This window comes from Phyllostomus discolor, chromosome 10 (genome assembly GCF_004126475.2).
Source record: "Phyllostomus discolor isolate MPI-MPIP mPhyDis1 chromosome 10, mPhyDis1.pri.v3, whole genome shotgun sequence".
NCBI lineage: Eukaryota > Metazoa > Chordata > Mammalia > Chiroptera > Phyllostomidae > Phyllostomus > Phyllostomus discolor.
The window spans coordinates 84014304-84035027 of NC_040912.2; the positions used below are offsets into that span (position 1 = coordinate 84014304).

Here is a 20724-nt window from a genome sequence, read left to right on the forward strand (position 1 = left end):
ATGGCCAGCACAGAACCTTATCCTGAGAAGGGCCCAACTGAGCACCTGGTGCCCCCAGCCCATCAGCTCCACTGTCTTCTCACCTTCTCCATCCAGGCGGTCGCCGCTGTCAGACACAGCAGTGAGGCGTCCCAATGTGCTAGAATCGCTGGACTCCCAGCCTTTACTTTTTCAACCCACATCCCCTAGTGCTGTGTAAATCCCACTGCTGATACACACCACCACCTAACATGAGGCAGGAAGTGGCAGGAAGTGGCACTGACTGGGTCCTCCACAAAACCCTTCACGAAGCTGCATCCTAGCTGGGCCCTCATGGCAATTTCTTGGTGCGCGCTCTCTCACACACTCGCACATGTGTGCGCCCTGGAGCCCAAAGGGTCCCCAGTAGGGGGCACATGAGAGGCAACCACGCATTGATGTTTCTCTCCCTCTCTTTCCCTTCCCCTTCCCCTCTCAAAATCGAATGCGGTACCCCCAATGCCAGTAACAGGGTCTCTGTTATATTCTAACACCCAGAAAAGTGCCTATAGCCAGCAAGAACTCAATACACAGATGTTGAAGAATAGGCTTCAGTCATCACCCACATGAGATAAACATTATTTTATTTCCATACTCTACCATGACAACTGCAGCACAGGTATTCAAATCCCAGGAAGACATAAAACCCGTAAGTGGAGGGTGTCCAGTGCACTTAGGAGACGCGGGGAGGAACATTCACGGGCTGGGCCCAGGACCAAGGGTGACCGTCAGGGGCTCAATGACACCCCACAGTAGCCACCTGTCTGATAACGTAGTATGTGGAGCGATTTCAACGCCAGAAGCCCAGGAGAAGCAGAAGAGCTGCTGAGATTAGAGCCAGAGCAACAGACACAATGACTATACCTCCTTAGCCCACAAAACAGGTTTTCCTGAACCCCAGGCTACTGTGGCATTCTGACAAAAAAATAGAACCAAGATGCCACTAAGACGCTGAAAAACCAGGTCACTGGAGACAGAAATTAAAAATTAAAACCAATCCATAAAATAGTATCTGGAAACTGTACCTGGTGCCAATCAGTAGCAAAGCCGACAAAGAGAGTAAAAATAAAACAACACCCTAGTAAAAAGCAGTAATGGGCTCACCTACAGTCACTACTGGTCAGCCCACTACTGAGCTCAAAAGTATCTTAAAACCGAAAACTACTGTCAGCAGGAGATTAAGACTAACTTCATCAAGAAGTCAACATTAAACAGTTCATTAAAAGTGTTTTTGTTAAGGAAAAAAAAAAAGCAATTTCAAGGACAACAAGCCGGAAATCCTTTGCTCACTGCCGGATACCAAAGAGAGACGCCAAGGAAAAAAGGCTGGAGGCCCCAGCTGCAGGCTGGGGGGCGGCCCTGGCCGCAGGCTTGGAAGTGTACTGGATGATGTACTCTGGGTAAATCTGGTGCTTCTCAAAGATCACAAAGATAGAAGGGTCGGACATGCTGTTCACACAGCTGTCGTAGAAGACGTTGCCCTGGCCCTCCTTGGCTGGGGGGCGGAGAAAGGAGGCGTTGCCTCGGGTGAACTCGCCCACCAGCACCCGAGCCAGGAACATCATGGAGAACTTCGAGCTGGATTTGCTGTAGTGGTGGGAATACGCAGCATCTCGGGCAAAGTAGCTCCCTGCAAGGACAGGCACAGGCTCAGCTGGATACCGAGAGGACAGCTGCAGCCGGGGAGGAGAGGCTCTAGCGTCCTGTCAACCAGGCGATGCCAATGGCCTCTGCTCCTCTCTCACTGCATCTCCCTCCTGCCCGCCCTCCATCCTCCCTCTTTCTTCAGCCTTCCCTTGGGAAGGACATCAGAGGGGACACCAAACCGGGACAGAAAACTCCTTTCACATTCTGAACCTGTCACTCAAATCATAAGGCTCTCTGGGCATAAGAGTATTTAACTCCTCAAATCTGTTTCCTCAGCTATAAAATGGAGCTGCCATGCCTAATGTGGAAAGTGACCAAGATGTCCTGCATGGGACCACTCTGGAGACACCAGCAGCCCAACGTATAGAATTATGAACCTCATCTAATGGAACCTGAGTTGGAAGCTGCCAGCCACACATTTGGATTTATAGCCGTCCACGGGCTCTCGCCCATGCTGACCCCAGAGCCATCACGTCCGATTAAGGCCAACTGCTGGACAACTGATGCACTGGAATGGGGACTACTGATCATAGTATCACAACATTATGAAATTTTCTGCATTTAGTAATAACCATGTTATGATGACAGAGATACTGTCCTTTTTTTAAGGAAATGTTAAAGGGTAAAGGACCATGATATATGCCACCTAATTACACATGGTTCAGAAAAAAATGGGGGAGGATAAAGATAACATGGCAAAACATTAAAACAGATGAATCTAGATAAACGTACACAGGAATTTATGCAGGAGTTTTTAAAATACTGTTTGTGCAACTTCCCTATAAATTTGAAATTATTTCCAAATAAAGTTTAAAAATAAGCGAGAGACAGGGAAACACTCAGAAAATTCACCATATGGCTACAGTGGCACATTTACATGAGTGTATCCGAGCCATTCAGAATTCCATTCTAACAAAAGGGCACAGGCACAGAGTTGGGTAGGCACCCCCTTCCCTCTCCCAACTCATGCTTACCATCTCCCAAGGCCTCCACTCCACAGGGGTGCAGGACCATCACTTGGGGAAGCAAAACCACAGCCTAAAGCAGGGCCAACCATGCTCAAACCTTGGGTCAGGCTCTGGTTGCACAGAGTGAGAGGAAGGATGCTGACAGCTGGGCATCCCTACAGATGGCCAGGACCACTCCTCCCTAAGTATCAACCAGCACATGAGCTTACACTGTCTCCCCACCCCCAATCATCAGTTGGCTGTAAAACAGTTTCCTAAGCCCTGGACAGCACAGCGCAGGAGGCCAGGTTCTGCTGGTGGAGGCTGTCCTCACCCTTACCTTTGCCATAGTTAGTGCCATGCAGACCACAGATCCGCCAGTCAAAGTTCTGCTGGCAGATGGCGTCGACGAAAACGTCATCAGTACCATGGAACAGCTGTCTCTCATCTACCATTTTCCCTCCATTTTTCTTTTGCATCTGCCCTTTCTGCCTAGAATCACAGGAGAAAATATGTGCTGGAGGCAGAGAATACTTAGCACCAAATACAGGCTACCTGACCCAAGAACACACATATTATTAGAAGCGTCCTGAGACCATGAGACACGGATCCAGATCTATGAAATTCAAGCCATGGGCCAGGGAGGGAAAAGGTGGAGCACAGGGATGGGATGAAAAGCAAAGGGAAGCCTTTCCCTCCACAACTGTGGGCTTCCGGCAGCGACCCGCACTCCCAAAGCAGACCAGCCTTGGGAAGACAGGCATGCTTCGTCTCTACCATTTTGCTTCCTCGAGAAGCTTAGCCGGGGGAGCTTGAGGATGCTGTTCGGGGAAGGGGTCCATCCGTCTCCCCTCCCCTGTAAGTCACCCTGATTTCATCACTGGACCCAGAGAACAGAGGAGAATGCTCCAACCTTTTGTGGGGACAGGCCAGCAGAACCCCAGGCCTGCCATGGTGACCTGCTGCAAATCTCCTCATGGGCAAGTGCCCAAGAACATGCTGGTTCTCAGCCATAAAAACGAGGCCCATGCTCTCTGGCTATCAGGATAACAGCTTTATGTTACCCGGGGTGTGGGTGGCTTACACTGCACAATCTGGTCAATCTTTAGGGAGAGAGAATACAAGCATGAGTACTGACTTTATCACTATGGAAGCCTCATTCCCCTTGCCTCTCTGAGGGAACACGCAGCACTAAGTTATAAAGATGATGAGATGGGTAAGAAAGCGGGACATGGTTCCCAATTCTGGCAGCACTGGGTGAGCAGTGGCCACTATCTGGGATTGTCCCTGAAGCCCAGAGCATGTTTACTAAGCAGCTAGCCTACTACATATAGATGTGAGGGGCTAGGGTCACCAGAATGTCAACAGCAAGCCTCTGACGTACCACTGGTAGACTTCCCAGAGGGCCAGGTTCTGGACACGCTCGATCTTCTGAACATAGTAGGGCAGAGTACGGTTAAAGAGATTGTAGACCTTCTGATATTCTTCTGAGGAAGAACTGAGGGTGACCAGCTGCAAGGGGCAAAGAGTTTTATATTATCATCAAAGTTGGAATATAGATCAATCTCTTCCCAAGGTCGCTCCTAAAATGCTAGAACTGCCGAAGTGAGCCCAGATGGTGGTTACCACTCTCCCCTCTGGCCCAAGGGGCAGTCTCTCCAGGTGTAGGAGGAGCGCAGTTTGTGTTCACTGTGAAACCTGCCCGAAGGCCAGGCATGCGATGCTTACATCAGCACCATTGTAGGTGTCCCCAGGACCCTGCTCTTCTGACCCCACACATAGTCTACAAGACCGAGTCGATGGCAATAAATGTGGAAGGCACAGTTCTGGCAGACGGGGCAAATGCTGCCATGAGCAGTGGTACTGTGTGAATGCCGCACACTGCAAGTGCTGATGGAAAGGCCAGGCTGGCAGATGAGCACAGGGCAACTCAGGAGCATGGCCGACGAGTCCTCCTCCCAGAGCCCACCTCTCCCTTAGTCTCTTGCTCTAGGAAAGAGCACCTCTGATGGCCCAGGAGGGGCCCCTGACCAAGGGGAGCCAACTGTCACACAGAGTGACAATGTACAAATGCCTGCATTTGCAGCCTGGGCCACGTAATCAGCCTCCCTATTCCCAGCGCCACGAGGCTTTAGCCAGTGACAGACCATTTAAGGATTTCTGGGGAGTCCCTCTACACCATCCCCTTCCCCCACCCCAAGTGCAGCCTTAGAGTAATCACCTCAAGCCCCACCCCACCCCCGCCAAAGAAACTATGAGTGGGCCTTGGCATGTCCATCCGTCTCCTGCAACTCAAATCCTGACTCTGGTTTCTCGGTTCCCATCTCATGGAAGCTGCCAAGCTCCTCTTCCTCAAGTACGGAAGCCTGCCCCGCTCCCTCCAAACCAGAGATCCTCATGGGCTCCCTTACCTGTCACAGCTGTTGCTTGGCCAATGACCAAGGCACTCCACATTATAGCCCTGACCTCTCTCCTGTCCCCCTATGCACACCCTACATCCAAGACATGCCTGACACCCCATGCCCTGACCTGGGCTGCTCTGCATGTAGTAACCATCAACCTGTATGTTCCCCCACCTTTGCCTGACAAGCACCAGCTACCCTTTAGATGTGGACCCAGTGACACCTTCCCTAATCCCCTCAATATGGTCGCCTTGTCCTGACATCTGAGTGCTGCTGTCAACTCACCCAGCCCTTCACACTTCTTGCCTGAACTGCTGATGTCTGAAAGTTTGGCAGACAAAGGTGGGAGAACATACAGGTTGACAGAACATACTGAAAGACACTTGCCTGACAAGACGAGTCCTCCCAGGGCAGTGACGTTCATGTTGTAAAAGCTGGTATGCAACGTGCTTGGCAAGAGGCCAGCCATCAGAGGCCAGCCTGAGTGCCCTAACTGGGTGGGGCAGCGCTGGACCATGGCCTGAGTAGTCTACTGAATTCCATGCAGCTCCCAAATTTTGACAAGGACCTAAAGGAGCTACTGAACTGACTGTTCCTTCTCTTGTCTTGTATCATCTAGCACCTTTTGACCGAAGTTCCCACTCTAGATGTTCCTCATCGTACTCAAACTATCCCGTGGTTTCTTTTCCTTTCTTGTTTAGTAAAACTAATACTTATTGGCTGAGCCCAGCTGTTGAGCTTTCTACAAAATTTTCCTCTCTAGAAAATTTCCAGCTTATCATCCTCTATCTGTAACATATCCTCTCCTCTCAGGACCACAGCCATCTCCTGGATGGGCTCCAACCCTAAAATCCTTAAGACCTGAAAAACAAAAATCCCGACACATTCCTTTCTACCTTCCCTCACAAGCCGTGGCCTCACAGCTTCTTCTGTGGTGGAGAAAACAACCTAGTCACTCATACTCACCTATCTCAAAGAACACTCTCCTCCCCAACCCAAGGAAACTGGAGTCCCATACCTTAAAGTCAGAGTCTGCCAGGGCTGAGGGGTCCCAATGGTCTGGGATGTTCTTTGGGCCTTGAAACTTGACATTGCTATAAAATGTAAACAAAAACACTAAGACATTTAGTTCTCAGACATAAGCAGACTACCACAGGTGGCCTCCACTAGCCAATATCACCAATCTCGAGTCTCGGCATCTCCTTTGTAAAAGCTGAGAGAAGGAGAGGAGCACATGAGCACACTATCCACCTTATGAGAGCACTTTCATCTTTCTCTAAGTGGCCCAAGCCGAAACAGTCAGGCCTGAGGGATCCATTTCTCACCTGTACCCTAACTCCTGCCAAAACGGAAACAGAATATGATTAAAGGAGCACACACAGACCCTTATCCATTATTTTGAAATTCAAAGAGCTCTGAAATTTGTATTAAAGAGCTCTGAATTATTATTACAAACAGCCTCAATGAGGTGTATTATTATTACAAATAGCATCAACTGGCATATAAAATCAAACTGATGTGAAAATTCATTTGGCAGTAGAACTTTGACTTGAACTGATGAGGCTACTTGTGGTCTCTATAGATCTTTCCTAAAGTGGCTATGCATAGTTTTTACTGCAGAAATATTAATTGCTGTGTGTCATGTAATACAAGCAGCATGTGATCTTTCTAAAAATAAAAATAAGTAAAAACTGAGTTCTAAAAGACATGTGGCCCAAAGAATTTGGGAACAAAGACTGAAAAACTAATTCTAAATCATTGTTACTCAGTTTCAGAATGCTCTGTTCTTCCTACACTAGATCTACCTTCTGTTTGTGCTGGCATGAGACCTTCATCCTCAGCCTCAAAGAACTCCCACAAATAACATTCCCAGGAAAGCAGCACAATTTAAAATAACTAAACAAGTCCCCATGAGCAATAATCATCCAGAAATAGACTCACAAAGAATTAAGTTGCTGAAATTATCAGGTATAGTATAAAACAACTATCCTATGTTTAAAGAAATAAAAGAAAGACTAAAATCATGAAAGGAACAGGAAACTATATTAAAAAAAAACCTGGAGGATCTGAAAAAGAACCAAACAGAACTTCTAAAAATAAAAAATACAATCCTTGATAGTAAGAGTTCAATGGACATGCTTACTAGCAGATCAGATCACCTGAGAATGAGTGAGCTGAATGATATGGGAAATGAAATTCTGCAGAATATGAACCACAGTGAGGAGACAGAAAATACATGGAAGACCCCGAGATGCGGAGAACAGTGCGAGAATGACTGAATCTGGTCAGGACCTAAATGAAATCCAAAGAGAGGACAGAGACCAGTGTGGAGGCAATATCCACAGAGAACTAAGGAGATGAGCCAACTCACATGTTCAAGAATCCCAAAGAATCTCCAACAGGATAAATAAAAACACATACCCAGACATGCAATAATGGGAATCTGTAGCACCAAGACAACAGAAAATCTTAAAAGTAACCAGAGGGAAAAAAATTCAGGCAGAGAACACCAGTTACACAGCTAAGTTCTCCAAAGCAGCAATGAAAGCCAGAAGACAGGAGAGTAGCGCTGTCAATGTTCTAAGAGAAAATACAACCGAAATTTCTATACCCAGTGAAAATATCTTTCAATACTGAGAACAAAATAAAGATATATTTAAACAAACAAAACAGTTTTCCAACAGACCTTTATCTAAGGAAATTTGATAGGACAAAGAAAGTGGTAACAATGTTGAGTAAATTTAATGAAATGTTCATAGTATAAAATAACAATGCCTCACTAAATTAAAAATAATCTAAGTTGCTGTAGTTTTCAGAGAGTGAGTTTTTCAGTTATTTAAAAATTTATTCCTAAGTATTTTATTCTCTTGATGCTATTAGGAGTATAACTCTTTTCATAATTTCCAAAAATAATTAAAAGTAACAAGAGGAAGGTAAATGGAATAAATTATATGAAAGTCTTTATATTAGTTAACAGGAGAGCAGAAAAATTGACTGACTTCATGTGGTCTTAAAAAAATAGTAACACTGTGTAACTTCCAAACTAGTGGAGGATAACATAATGAAATAACAAAAAATATCCAAAAGAACGTAAGAAAGGAAATAATAAGACCCAGTCACATGAATAAAACATCTCTATGGAGGATGGAAGGACAGTAAAGAACTGAACCTAGTACCTGATGTGTAAATGACATTTTGAACTTCCCATTAAACAACTGTGACCCTGTTAACTGTTGTACAATGAATAGAGAACTTCTTTCTGAAACTGACCAAGCCTAAAGAGTCCCAGATGGCAACAGACACCCAAGCAGACTTGCCTACTGGAGTTATGACAACTAGCTCATCGCACCAGTTAGAAGAACCTCACACCTCACTGCATCTACTTGTATGACTCTCAGGTTACAGCACAAGCAGATTTTGAATCACTCATATCTTAGTCTGAATTTGATTAAAAAAAAAACAAAACAACACCTCCACTTTTAGTTCTGATAGTGTGGCATCTGCTTATGGTACTCTGCAGACGAAGTTAGTGATTAGAAGAGATCCAGTCTCAGAAAGAAAGACATGTTTACAAACTGTGCCTAGGGTAGGCTCTGGAGACGGAAAGAATCAAAAATGACTTCCAGAAGTAGGAATGGTCACAGCTGACCAAAATTCTAAATCCAGAAGCAATACACAGAAGAGACTGATACATTTAACTAAAAAAATAAAATAAATATTTCTGTGTGGTAAAATTATTCATAAACAAGGCCAAAAGTCAAATAAACCAAGGGAAAATATTTTCAATTTATATAAAACAAGGGTTGATCTTCCTAGTAGATAAAAAGGCTCTTCTATTTAAGAAAAATACCAAAAGGTTGATAGAAAAATAGACGAAAAAACAGAGTCCACAGAAAGAGAAAGGCAAATGGCCCTTACACATTAAGAAGAAACAGTAAGCCTTACTTACAAGAGAGAGAAAATTAAAATGCACTGATATACCCTTTCCCACCTATGAGAATGGCAAAAATCTAAGAGTTTAACCACTCTGTTGGCAAAGTCAAGGGAAACTGACGCCTCTTGCATTCTGGGACTAGTGCATAATGGCTCAACCCCCATAAAGAGGAACTTGCATTGACCTTGTAGGACTCTAACCTGATGACCCCACCTCCGCAATATGAAACAGCACATACACCAGATCATCCTTTGTGGCATTACACTTTTAATAATAAAAGATCAAGGGCCAGGCAGAGAAACCTCAGACACAGAGAGTGCTGGGGCATTCAGTTCACAGCCAACAAATTTCTTTGATGCTTTAGCCAATTGAGGTTCTCTGTACACAGCAGAGCACACCCCAACTGATACACACAGTAAGTGACTAGTTCTCCAAATGCCAATTACCTGGCTTGCTTCACCTTCACATCCTGAGGAGATATGTATTTGGGTCTTCGACAAACCTTCCTCGATGTGCCAAAGGCCAGGTTTTTCTGGATAAAATCTGAAAAAAAAAAAAAAATCCCATAAACACAGAAATGTCAGTGCTTTATAAACAAATTAAATGGGTTGGAAAGGTATTGCAAACATACAAAGCCCAGCATCAGTCTGTTAAAAATAAGGCAGTTTTACCCATTTCAAATATTCATAAGAAAATAGGAATCCTTAGGAGACTGGGTTTAATGAATACATGAATGATTAGTAATTGACATATCAATTATACATGAGTGCTTTTAAATTGTTCCTTCCAATCCTGTTTAAACTATTATTTTGCTTAGCAATTTTTCCCAGTTTGGATATAAAAAAAGCTTCAGCCCAGCCTCAGACTGAATTATCACATCTTGAGCCAGTGGGATTTAGAATTAATATAATAATTTTACTCTTATGGCTTTTCTTTCTTACTTAGAATAAACTGACTCTATAGCAGTATTTCTCAACCTTGTAAAACCTGTACCATCTTTAATAAACAAATTTCTTGACCCACACCCATCCTTAAGATCCTCACATTCATCCTGAGGGTTAAAGGGACACCAACCTTTAAGTTGAAAAACTACAGATACCTCCTACAAATTAGATTACATGTCCCCACTTTCCAAGAAAACCCTGTCAAGTTCGACTTTACATACCTAGAGTACAATATTTTTATTTAAAAAGCATTTTAATATTAATTTGTCTCTAACTATCTTACCTTACTACATTTGAGGCATATGTCCCCTATGCTACTGCCCAGGTGGTCGTCAAGATCAAGCACTTCTGGGAGTTACCCCATGTTCTAATGAGAGCCCAGGCCCCAGACCCTGCTACTACAACCCCTTCTGTTACCCACTGTTCAACCTCTCATCAATATACTCTGCTAATAAACACACAAATTTTATTAACCTGTTGACTAACATTGTGTTGAATCTTAAGTGGGTTTTTACTAATGAAATTAAAAGTTACTCAACACGTGAACTGGCTAAGTATGTGGGACCCGTCCGCTATCCTCCCATGGACAGATGGTGAGGCCTTTTCCCTAATATACCCTTGAAGAGGACACATGAGGTTAAGTCCCTAAGCAAGCCCTGCCTATGCAGATTCTGACTGGAGCCAGCTAACAAATGTTAGAATTCAGCCTCCAGAATCTTGCTATTTGTCTTGAGTCACTCTTCTATAACAGGAGTCCCTAAAAAACAGCTGAATCTTCCCTGATCCTACAGAACAAGTCATCTGGCCTATCGTGTTTCTTAAATATATTTGTTTCCTAATAAATTAATAAATGTGAGTGGCAGATTTGGGTCCAAAACTTGCTTTCATTATACCCTGTAATGAGGTTGTGAGGATCAAAATTAACCAATTCCAAGCTTCTTCTGTGGCTATTGTTATCTGACCACAACCACCACCACGCTGTCTACCCAGGTGAGCCTGAGGCAGTCAGTAGCGAACATGCTTCTCCTGTAATCTGTAGTCAACTGCATGCGTGTGCTCCACCCCCCATCTGACTTTCTGTTCTGCCCCCTGGAGGTACAGCCTAGGTTGAGAATGATCAAAGTTCCATCTGACAATTTTGATTTGTTTTGATATTCCCCAGATATTTCAACAAATATTTCAAACTAGCAATCAGATGGGTGATCATTATATAGACCTCATATTTAGGGCAGTCCCCACTTTTATTATGCTGCATCTCTCTCACTGTCCCTTTTGGGGACCTCGTGTTTATCAGACTGGACTGGTTGGTGTTTGCCCACAGATGCTCAAGGCTGGTAAGCAGTTCCCACTGAAGAACAGTAGACATTTTAGGATCCCTATAAGGGCCCACTGAGACGGCAGCCACTCTACCTTAAGCAAAACCACCAGTGCTACAAAACCACAAGCAAAAACAACTGGCTAAAAGCAAGCAGTTAAAGCAGTTTTAGGGTAATTCACTAAAGACACTTTACTGCCCTCCACACAGAATAAAATAAAGGTCCACAAAAATAGAGAAAACAGTCAACCGTGTTTAGAAGAAAGCCCACTTTAACTCCCTTAAAAAAAAAATGCTGATCATTCAGAGGATTCAGGGTTTAAATATGAACTTAAAGGCAAAAATGAATCAAATAAGGCTAGACTGATAAATACACCTAGAAATATCTTAAGAGAAGTTACCAAAAAACTAAACTTAAAAAAAAAAGTCCCCACAAAATCAGTCACTAGAAGACCTGGCCAAAGAGTGTCTGGCCTGCTTCTGTAAAGGCAAAAGGGACAAGTCATTTAAGGCCCAGATTTAGGTCACTGTGAGCATATAAAACTATGCTTCCCAGCACCTTTTTATTAAGGTATGCATCTACCAAGCATTTAACCTGACAGCCCATCTATGTCAAAGGCACCTTTTGAAAAGGTATTAACGTTGCCACACTGGGAAGTATAAGGCAAAGCTTCACAGCAGAATCACTACGACACTTTTTGGGGACTAAGGTTAATCCTCAGACACAGAGGGACTTGGCCACGGCCAACAGGACAACCATCAGTATGCAAAGGCAGATCCTGCTTGTACCTCCACTCTTTGGGCTCCTGTCCCTTCCTCGGGGTCCTCTTCTCCTACCCCTACCCCACACTCACCCCCTCAGCCATCTTCTCTTTAATTCTGCTGGACAGGCATTATCTGTTTATAGGTCTGTTTTCCCTTCCAGACCGGAAGCATTTCAGTGGCAGAGACCACCCTTCCTTTTCTTTCCAGGCCCTTGTGCATACAAAGCTCCTCCAGGGTTAATGGGGGAAAGGCACAGACAACAGATGGCCAGGCCCTACTGGGCAAGGGCAGAGCGTCAGTAAGTACCTCTGAAGTCTAATTCGTATTTGTGTTTTCCAGCCTCGAACTTGAGAATGGCTGCCTGGGTGTCAGACCCTGATGCACAGTATGCCAGGTAGGCCTTCTCCACATCGCTGCTGCTAACAGTAGTCGTGGGGTGCTCCATGCCCTGCAAGGTGAAAAACCGGATACTTCATTTAGACAAGAATCTACAATGATGAAGACATACACTGGTGCTGTCCTTGCCATGCAGCAGACATGCCCATGGTGGTATTGGCATCATGGGGGAGGCATGAAAAGAGCAGGGATATGGCAGGAAAGGGAGGCACAGAACAGAAGCCAAGACAACTACTTCCTAAAAGCTGCCTGAGAAAATAGTAGATTGTAAATATGGGTGCTGCTTCCCAAGATAACCACCATAGGAGCACTAGAAGAGAGGCCGTTTGGTTACTCATAATGGATGATACAGTACTCAAATGAAGGTAAAACACCAACAATGAATTCTCAAATGCTGCTACACTGGACAGCCTGAGCAATGCTGCCTCTTCTCCATCTAGTCTTATTCCCACCATCCTTTAATCAGAGGGCAGTCCTCCTTGTTTTCTTTTTCTGATCCCTTGGAGAGCTCTTCTATTTTTTTCAATTAACCATTTTCATCTCTTATCTTCATTCCAATTACCTACAAGACATCTAAGATTTTGAAATAGACTGAGTTTGAATTCTGGCCCCAAACCTATTTTCTCTATAACCTTAGCAAGTTATTTTAACCTCTCTGAACCTCGATGATCTCAACTCTACAATAAGAGTAATAACAGCACTTAAATCATACTCACATCATTACATAATGGTATCATACCATCAGCAAAAGGTTGGAAAATAATTAAAATAAGGCATGCAAGGCACACAGCACAGCACCCAGAAAAAAAAGCAAAGGTACTGCAAAAGTATCAGGTGGTGTCTGGATACACAGGTCTGATCTTTGAAAAGGGACCTAGTCTGAAGACAGAGATACAGAGCTCACTCAATGTGGGCACCACTATCAGAAGCCGATGTAATCACCAGTGCGAACACACAATGGGGGTGTGGGCTGGACCCTGGAAATCCCAACATTCACCAAGGGGAGTAGAAAAGAAGCCCAAGAAGGACACACAGGAGAAGCAAGAACACCAGGAGAGTGAGAAGGAAGTGGGCAGCACTCTGGGCAAAGTGCCATGGGATTTGGCAAACTAAGCCCTCTGCCCCTTGGTCAGTGTCTATGGTTCAGTGAGGGCTGTGCCTGGTTGGGTCCCACCTTCTGAACCTTGTCAATAGTGACCAGAAGAGCAGTAATGGGAATAGAAGTCAGATTCTGGCAAGTGGAAGAATAAATGGGGTCTTTCCTTCCACACAGATGGATGGGTTGTTCAGGTACAAAAGGGTGAGAATAATTGTGGAGCTCCTGGGTCAAAGCAGAGGAGATCATAAGAAAAGGAAAATGGAAAAGGTAGACTGAAATGAGAAGCTGATTGAGAATAATCCAAAGAGGATTTAGGATGGGGTAATGCACCCTGGAGCCCAACACCTCAGGAACATCAAGTTTCACTCAGGAAACTTCAGTGGGCCCACAACAGTATTTCTTTTACACACAAGATTAGGCTATGGGTTTAGCTGTGTCCCCTAATCCCTAGTACCTCAAAAATGCTACCTTATTTGGAAATAGGGTCATTGCAGATGCACAATGTTTTAAAAAAGTATCAAAATTGGTGAATTTTTGTGTAGCCATTTTAATATTGAAGATGGAAGAAAATATGCAACGTTTTCAATATATTATGCTTTATTATTTCAAGAAAGGTAAAAACGTAACTGAAAAGCAAAAAAAAAAGATTTGTGTAGTAAATGGAGAAGGTGCTGTGACAGATCAAACGTGTCAAAAGTGGTTTGTGAAGTTTCATGTTGGAGATTTCTTAATGGATGATGCTCCACAGTCAGGCAGATCAGTTAAAGTTGACAGTGATCAAATCAAGACATTAACTGAGAACAATCAATGTTACGCCATGTGGGAGATAGCCAACCTACTCAAAATATCCAAATCAATAGTTACTGGTAAAAATGAAAAATGTGTCTTTTATTTTATGGGAAAAAAAACATATGAACTTTTTGGCCAACCCAATAATTAGTTAAGGTGTGCCCCTAATCCGGCATGACTGTTGTTCTTATAAGAGGAAAGCCACATGAAGATCCACAGGGAGAACACCATATGATGACAAAGGCAGGCTGGAGTGGTGCATCTACAAGCTAAGGAACACCAAAGTTTGCCAGCAGACCACCAGAAGCTAGGAAAAGGCAACAAAGGATTCCCTACAGGATACTGAGGACACATGGCCCTGTGGACACATTAATTTCAATTTCCAGCTTCCGGAAATATAAGATAATAAATCACTATTGTTCTAAGCCACCCAGTTTGTGGCACTTTGTCATGGCAGCTACAGGAAATTAATATGGTGGAGGCAATTTAGACCTGAAATGTGGGGTACATCCTGAGCTCAGACAGAAAGAGCCTAGCTTTTTGGAGAATCACGAGAAAACTATCTCAAATGGGCAATTAACAGAAAACTAAGAAAGAAATATAAATATGGGGTGGCAACAGAAGTGCATGGGAAAGGAAGGGCTTGAATGGACAGGTCATCTTATGAGGTGGTCCCACTCACAGTACAAACAGACCACGAGGCTAAATATTACCAAGTCTTCATGTGTGCATCTGGACCCACCAGCACATGGTGGTCAATCATACCCACAGTCATTCCCAGAGAGTCTCCCTGTTCTAACGAGGTCATACACTCTGCCTATACTGCATTAAGGAGCAGTGGCATAGAAAAGGAGAACATCTTCAGTGTGGGCTATTTGGTGGAGAAAGGCCCCTATTCTTCAAAGTGACACCAGGTTTGGGAAGCCACCTAGAGAAATGCACTTGCTCATGGTTACCCCCAGGGTCACGCGTCATCCCACCGGACTCCCAGAGAGCTTGTCTCCCTCAGAGGGAGACAAATCTCCAAATGAAACAAGAAAGATGATCACATTTGCTAAGTGTTTCTCATCCGCAACACATCTTTCCACACTGTCACCAGATAAACTCGATTCCTGGAGAGTGACCAACCCATCACCCACCACCCCTCCTCAATGCCAGACATGGCCTCTCTCCTCCCACTACTGGCCAAACCGAGAGTAATGCTAGAGAGACTACTGACCAAACCCACATGGAGAAGAGGTGAGTGAAATCCTAGGATGCTCGAAAAGGGGAGACAAGTGGGGACAAGGGTGGATGTAATAGCCAAGGAAAACAGGCTGGTGCTTGAAGAAACGGAGGCAAAGAACAAGGCTCAAGTCATGAGGCCACCACTGAGAATGACCACCTCCAATTGACCAGCAGGCCTAAGGCCAACAAGATCTCTGTCCTTCAACCAGCCAACACCTATTCCCAAGGATCTGTGAGGTGCAGGCATCATGCTTGACATGGGGGCACATCAGTGGCAAAAGAGAGACAAAGCTCCCTGACTTCATGAAGTTCACATTACAATGTTTCAGATCATCTAAGTAAATCTGAAGCTTGAACGTAGAAACTAAAGCTTGAACGTAGACTCTCACAACCAAAAAAAAAAAAAGTGCAAATGTCCACTGGACCACACACTCCAATTTCCATTTTGCAGAAACTATTCCCATAGAAATGGTGACCTCCCTATACTTTGTACCTCTACAGGTGACCAAAGGACTCCCATTAATCTGATCCATTCAGGAACATCTTCAAATAACTGACAGCAGCAGTTTTTGATCCAGATTCCAAATCAATACTTCAAACAAACCCATTTTCTTATTCTCACCCACCTTCTGTAAAGTTGCTGCTATAGGTAAGGTGGAAAGTGAGTTTTGAAAAGCCTTAAACTTTATTCTGAAAACTTAAAATTTATTGTACAAGCACTCCTGCACACACAGGCAGTCGCTCCAGAGTAGCCTGCTCCACAGTAAGAGAAGTATCTTCCCACCCCTACTTAACAAAACCAATGAAGAAATGTGAGCTCTCACTACAACTTTTAGTCATTCTGATCTCATGAGCCAACAGATATTGAATTGTTCAAAGATGAAACCTCAGAAAAATGAACTCCAAATCAGCTAGTTTTGCCACAATTCTCTCCAAAGCAGGTGATTCAGGGTATCTGGAAATCTTTGGCTCTTTCACTGATTCCCCAGAACAATCCTTGTGCCCATGTTTGGAAGGGCTCCTCCATATAGATCCTGAGGAGGAAACACTTGCTCTCTTTCCATCACACTTACTTGTTTTCCATATTGCTGCCAAAAACCAAAGTCATCAATCCAGTACCAAATCCACTCGGTGGTGAGGATATAGTGTGGAGGTTTGGTGACGGAGGAGGCTGTGGAGAGACGGCGGGCCTGAGCAGTGCCGAACTTCATAGACTTAAAATTCAGATACTCAGTGTGAAAGGTGTTGCCCGAATCAGCACACAGGACCCTGCAAAAAGCATTGAAAGATACACTTAAAATTCCACCAGCCAAATGAACACAGGCCTCTCACCTCCCACCCACGGTCTTCCAGATGCACAGCAAGTAGACGTGAACAATAACACTACACATACATTAAAAAAATGTTTCCAAGGAGGGAGACAAGGACTGCTTTTTAAAATCCATTTTGCCATGCAAAAATAATAAAATCAAGGTAATATGGAAAACTCATTATCATGACATTCCTTTCACTACACAGAAAATGCTGATTAAAAAAAATTTAATACACTGCTGGGTTGGCAAGAAAAGGAAATCCATACACCAAAGTAAAAATGCTTGATGTATGCTAAGTGTTTACTGTGCAAGTGTGGCCCTGTTGACACTGAGATTTCTAACTTCTAGTCTCCAGAACTGTGGTAGAATAAATTTCTGTTGCTTTACCTCACCAAATTGGTGGTAAACTGTTAAGGCAGTCCTAGGAAACTAGTATACCTGCATTTAGACCTACAGCTAACTTCGAAATCGAAGCAATGAAAGACAGAAAACAATGGAATAATCTTTAAAGAGCTGAAAGAAAATAACCTAATAAAACTATCTTTCAAGAATGAGAATGAAGTAAAAATACTTTCAAACACATTTGTCAACTAGAGGCAATTTCACAGGCAAAGGCTAAAATTTCACAAATGATTGCCTCTCCCTTTTCTGAACTAATCAATGAAGAGATATATACATGATGAGTCCCAACAGCAAATAATTCAGAACTCACTTCTTACCATCACGTCTTTCCCTCACAACTTCTCCCTGAAAGGAGCAGCAAGTGGGGGAACAGAGGCACCAGATCTCCAGTATGAAGACTAATTTCCAATTCCCAGCCCAGAGCTTTCCACCTCCCCATCAGGCTGCTTACTTACTAAGTGTGTGAGTGTGTGAAGGACACCAACACTAACCTGTGCTGTCTAAACTTCCCACACTACACAGAAAAGCCCAGGCACAAAGCAGAAACAAGTGATGTATTTCCTACCTCTCTTTATTAGGATTGCTATATGCCTCTTCAATAAGCTCAATTTTGTCCAAATCCTTCCACCTGCCTCCATCCAAGAATTGCCATCGATAAGGCAAATGGAAATGAACTTTAGAGCACTTATCTGAAATAAAAATACAAACACATTTTGGCATTAGACAGCATGACCTAGTCCCATGGTTCTCAATGAGTGTGGTGCTGCATGCTGACCTGGGAATGTTATGTAAATTTGTAGGGGAGTCTTTCTTAGTACAGTCATATCTAAGTACTTAGATATTAAAATATTATGTATTTTACTACATACATTTTGCTTTTATGCCTCCCTTTTTAATAGGACATTACACTGATTTTTCAAATGATGTATGTTAGCAGGTTACATTATATGTGTATTTTATCTCATGATGGTAAAGAAGTTGATCGTGAGAAGGTCAAAGGCTCTATCCCTGCAGGTGGCAGTCTGACTATGCATTACTGCTACTCATCGGGCAGGTAGACAGGTAGCAATCACACCAGAAAACAGAGCCAGCTTTATCTCTTTCATCCCGACCCTAGATATATTTCACCACAAGTGAGTCAGCAGTATGGTTCCAGCACACATTGATCTTTCTGGCTGCTAACATAACTCAACCTCTCATCAACATGCCCTCACACCCCTGAAGGTCCTTATAAGCTACACTGCTGTGTCTGCAGGTGTATACATACTGAATGGGCCAGGTCTACAGGTTTCGGCTAACTGCTCCCCCTACACCTTCCCTGTGTTCTCCAGGGCCCTGCTTGCTCCTAATACTTCAATATGGCTTGTCTTGGCTCATACAGAACCCTCAACAAGAATGCCACCCACATCCTCTCTCTACCTTTCAATATGCTCTAGGATGTTCTGGTACATCCATACAGAGGAAAGCTGTAAGAGTAAAGAGGGACAGGAAAGAAAAGCAACAGAAGCCCTGTGCACTCTGCTATGGACCTGCTTCCAAGTTATATGCTATTAGGTAGCAAGACCTAACAAGGTACAGAATGCCTCTTCTGTGGTGGAAAAAAAAGTGATATTTTGACTAAATACAAATCCATGCACATATTATTCCTTGCAAGGGAAAACTAGGTGGTCAGAATAGAATTATAAGGAAAGATTTTCGCTGTTTTTTGCATCTTTTGAATTTTGAACCAAAGTATGTATTATGTACTCCAAGAAATTAAACTTCTAGTTAAGTGATGCACCTAAAAGCATGCGTGGTGCACCTGTGTATGAAGGAAACAAGCTATGTATATACACTTGTGCATATTTAAAATCTTTATGAAAGTATTATTAAAGGAAGTGGTAATAATGACTTTCCGGAGAATATCTAGGTACTAAGGGAGAGAGATGTGAGGGAGACATTTCTTAATGACTGTCCTTTGAACATTTTTAATTCATTTCTCAAAATAACAATGAAGCTTGGCTAATTTGACACTTGAATTTAAATTAGTTGAAAGTAATTTAAATTCTCTAAAATTTGAAGCACTCTTTCAAGTAAGTCTCAATACTACTCTTTCCCAGAGATTCTGTGGTGGTGGTGGAAGGACCATGGAGGAAGGTGGGAAAGGCCAGGCCTGGAGCCGGGCCAACCAGGCAGGAGAAAGCACATAGCTGAGAGGACAGAGACCAAGAAGAGAGACCCCAACCAAAGGAATCTCCTCCAAGTTCAGCGAGGCTGGATGCAGCCACACTGGGGACTCAGGACATCCTGCCTTGTCCAGAGTTAGAGCCTCTTGAACTCCTAAGGGTGTGTATAAGAGTGATAATGAAGGGCTCAGCATAGATAAAGTCATAACTGTGGTCCAGAGGTTACAACCAAATAAAATTTCCAGTTTTCTTCTGAGAAGCAGTAAGGGAAATGATTCTCGATAAATGCTCAGTCACCACCTCTATATACCCCAGCACAGGTGAATCCTAGATGTCCTGAAGAAAGGCTCTCCCCTTAAGAAGGCACCTCCAGGGAAGGTGCACCACTCACTGCCTCCCAGGCTGATGCTTCACTGAGAAGGACATGGGGACCAAGGGAAGGCACTGTAGTCAAACAGCAGGTTCAAGCCTTTCGGTTCTTAATCTGAGCTGAGCAGAGAGCCATGGCTGCTCACAAGCCAGAAGGCACCAGCAAAGGCGGGTGTGTGCAGGCCACTACAACCACAGTGGCTGGCAAGAGCTGAGTCCCTGCTCAATGATGGAGGCATGAAGCCCCTTCTCTGCCACATCCGCCCTGGTCCTCCTGTCCCCTTTCTCAGTTTCCTTCCCTTCTGCTAATATTCCCCACCTCATTGTGGCATTCCAGAGTCTAGGCTTTCTAGAAGGTGAGCCACAGAAATGAAATCAATTTAGCAAAACAACCATATCTACATTCCCTTTCTCCCTACAGCCCTTGAAATGACAGGCCACAAAGAAAATAAATCCAAAAGCACTAGAAAACAATAAACCATTCCATAAAAAGAGTGAACTTTACAGAATCAAACTGATAGAGGAAAAGGAGAGAGAAAAGTACATGCAAAGTATGCAGAAGAGAGCTAATGCAGAAGTGGGAAGGGCCTGGAGGTTTCACAAACTCAAAGTTCAATGTAACAAGGAGCAAGGAAGATATCCAGGCAATCGCAGTGAGAGTAATTGGGACCCGCTAGAGCAGGCACTCCCCTCAGCGCCTTGCTTGTGCTCAGCAACCTTGTTATTTGTCCCATGGAACATGTGAGTATAGATAAAAGAGCTGCAGAGAGACAAGCCTGTGAGAGAGCCATCAAAGCCCCCAGTGCTAGGATACACCCTAGCAGCCCACTCACCAAGCAAGATGTGCTGCCTCTTTCCCAGTAAGCCTGGCATCAGAATCAGCACCCACTACAAGCACAGAGATTCTGAGTACCAACGTGAGCAGAAAATCAAGAGTCACCCATCACCCTGACCAGGTGGCTCAGATGGTTGGAGAGTCTTCCCATACATCA

General features: G+C 43.9%; 1 protein-coding gene across 1 annotated transcript in view; it reads right to left on the minus strand.

The window, feature by feature from the left end:
• Positions 1 to 581: 581 nt before the first annotated feature.
• The window catches only part of PARP12 (poly(ADP-ribose) polymerase family member 12), a 34523-nt gene continuing 14380 nt past the window's right edge, over positions 582 to 20724 (minus strand). The window contains exons 5-12 of the mRNA XM_028526195.2: positions 17764 to 17887; positions 16557 to 16752; positions 12279 to 12420; positions 9395 to 9491; positions 6033 to 6108; positions 3997 to 4124; positions 2953 to 3104; positions 582 to 1648 (exon numbers count right to left, since the gene is read on the minus strand). Of these exons, the coding sequence (XP_028381996.1) occupies positions 1305 to 1648; positions 2953 to 3104; positions 3997 to 4124; positions 6033 to 6108; positions 9395 to 9491; positions 12279 to 12420; positions 16557 to 16752; positions 17764 to 17887 (1259 nt within the window). The 3' untranslated portion in view covers positions 582 to 1304. The remainder of the gene's footprint in view (positions 1649 to 2952; positions 3105 to 3996; positions 4125 to 6032; positions 6109 to 9394; positions 9492 to 12278; positions 12421 to 16556; positions 16753 to 17763; positions 17888 to 20724) is intronic.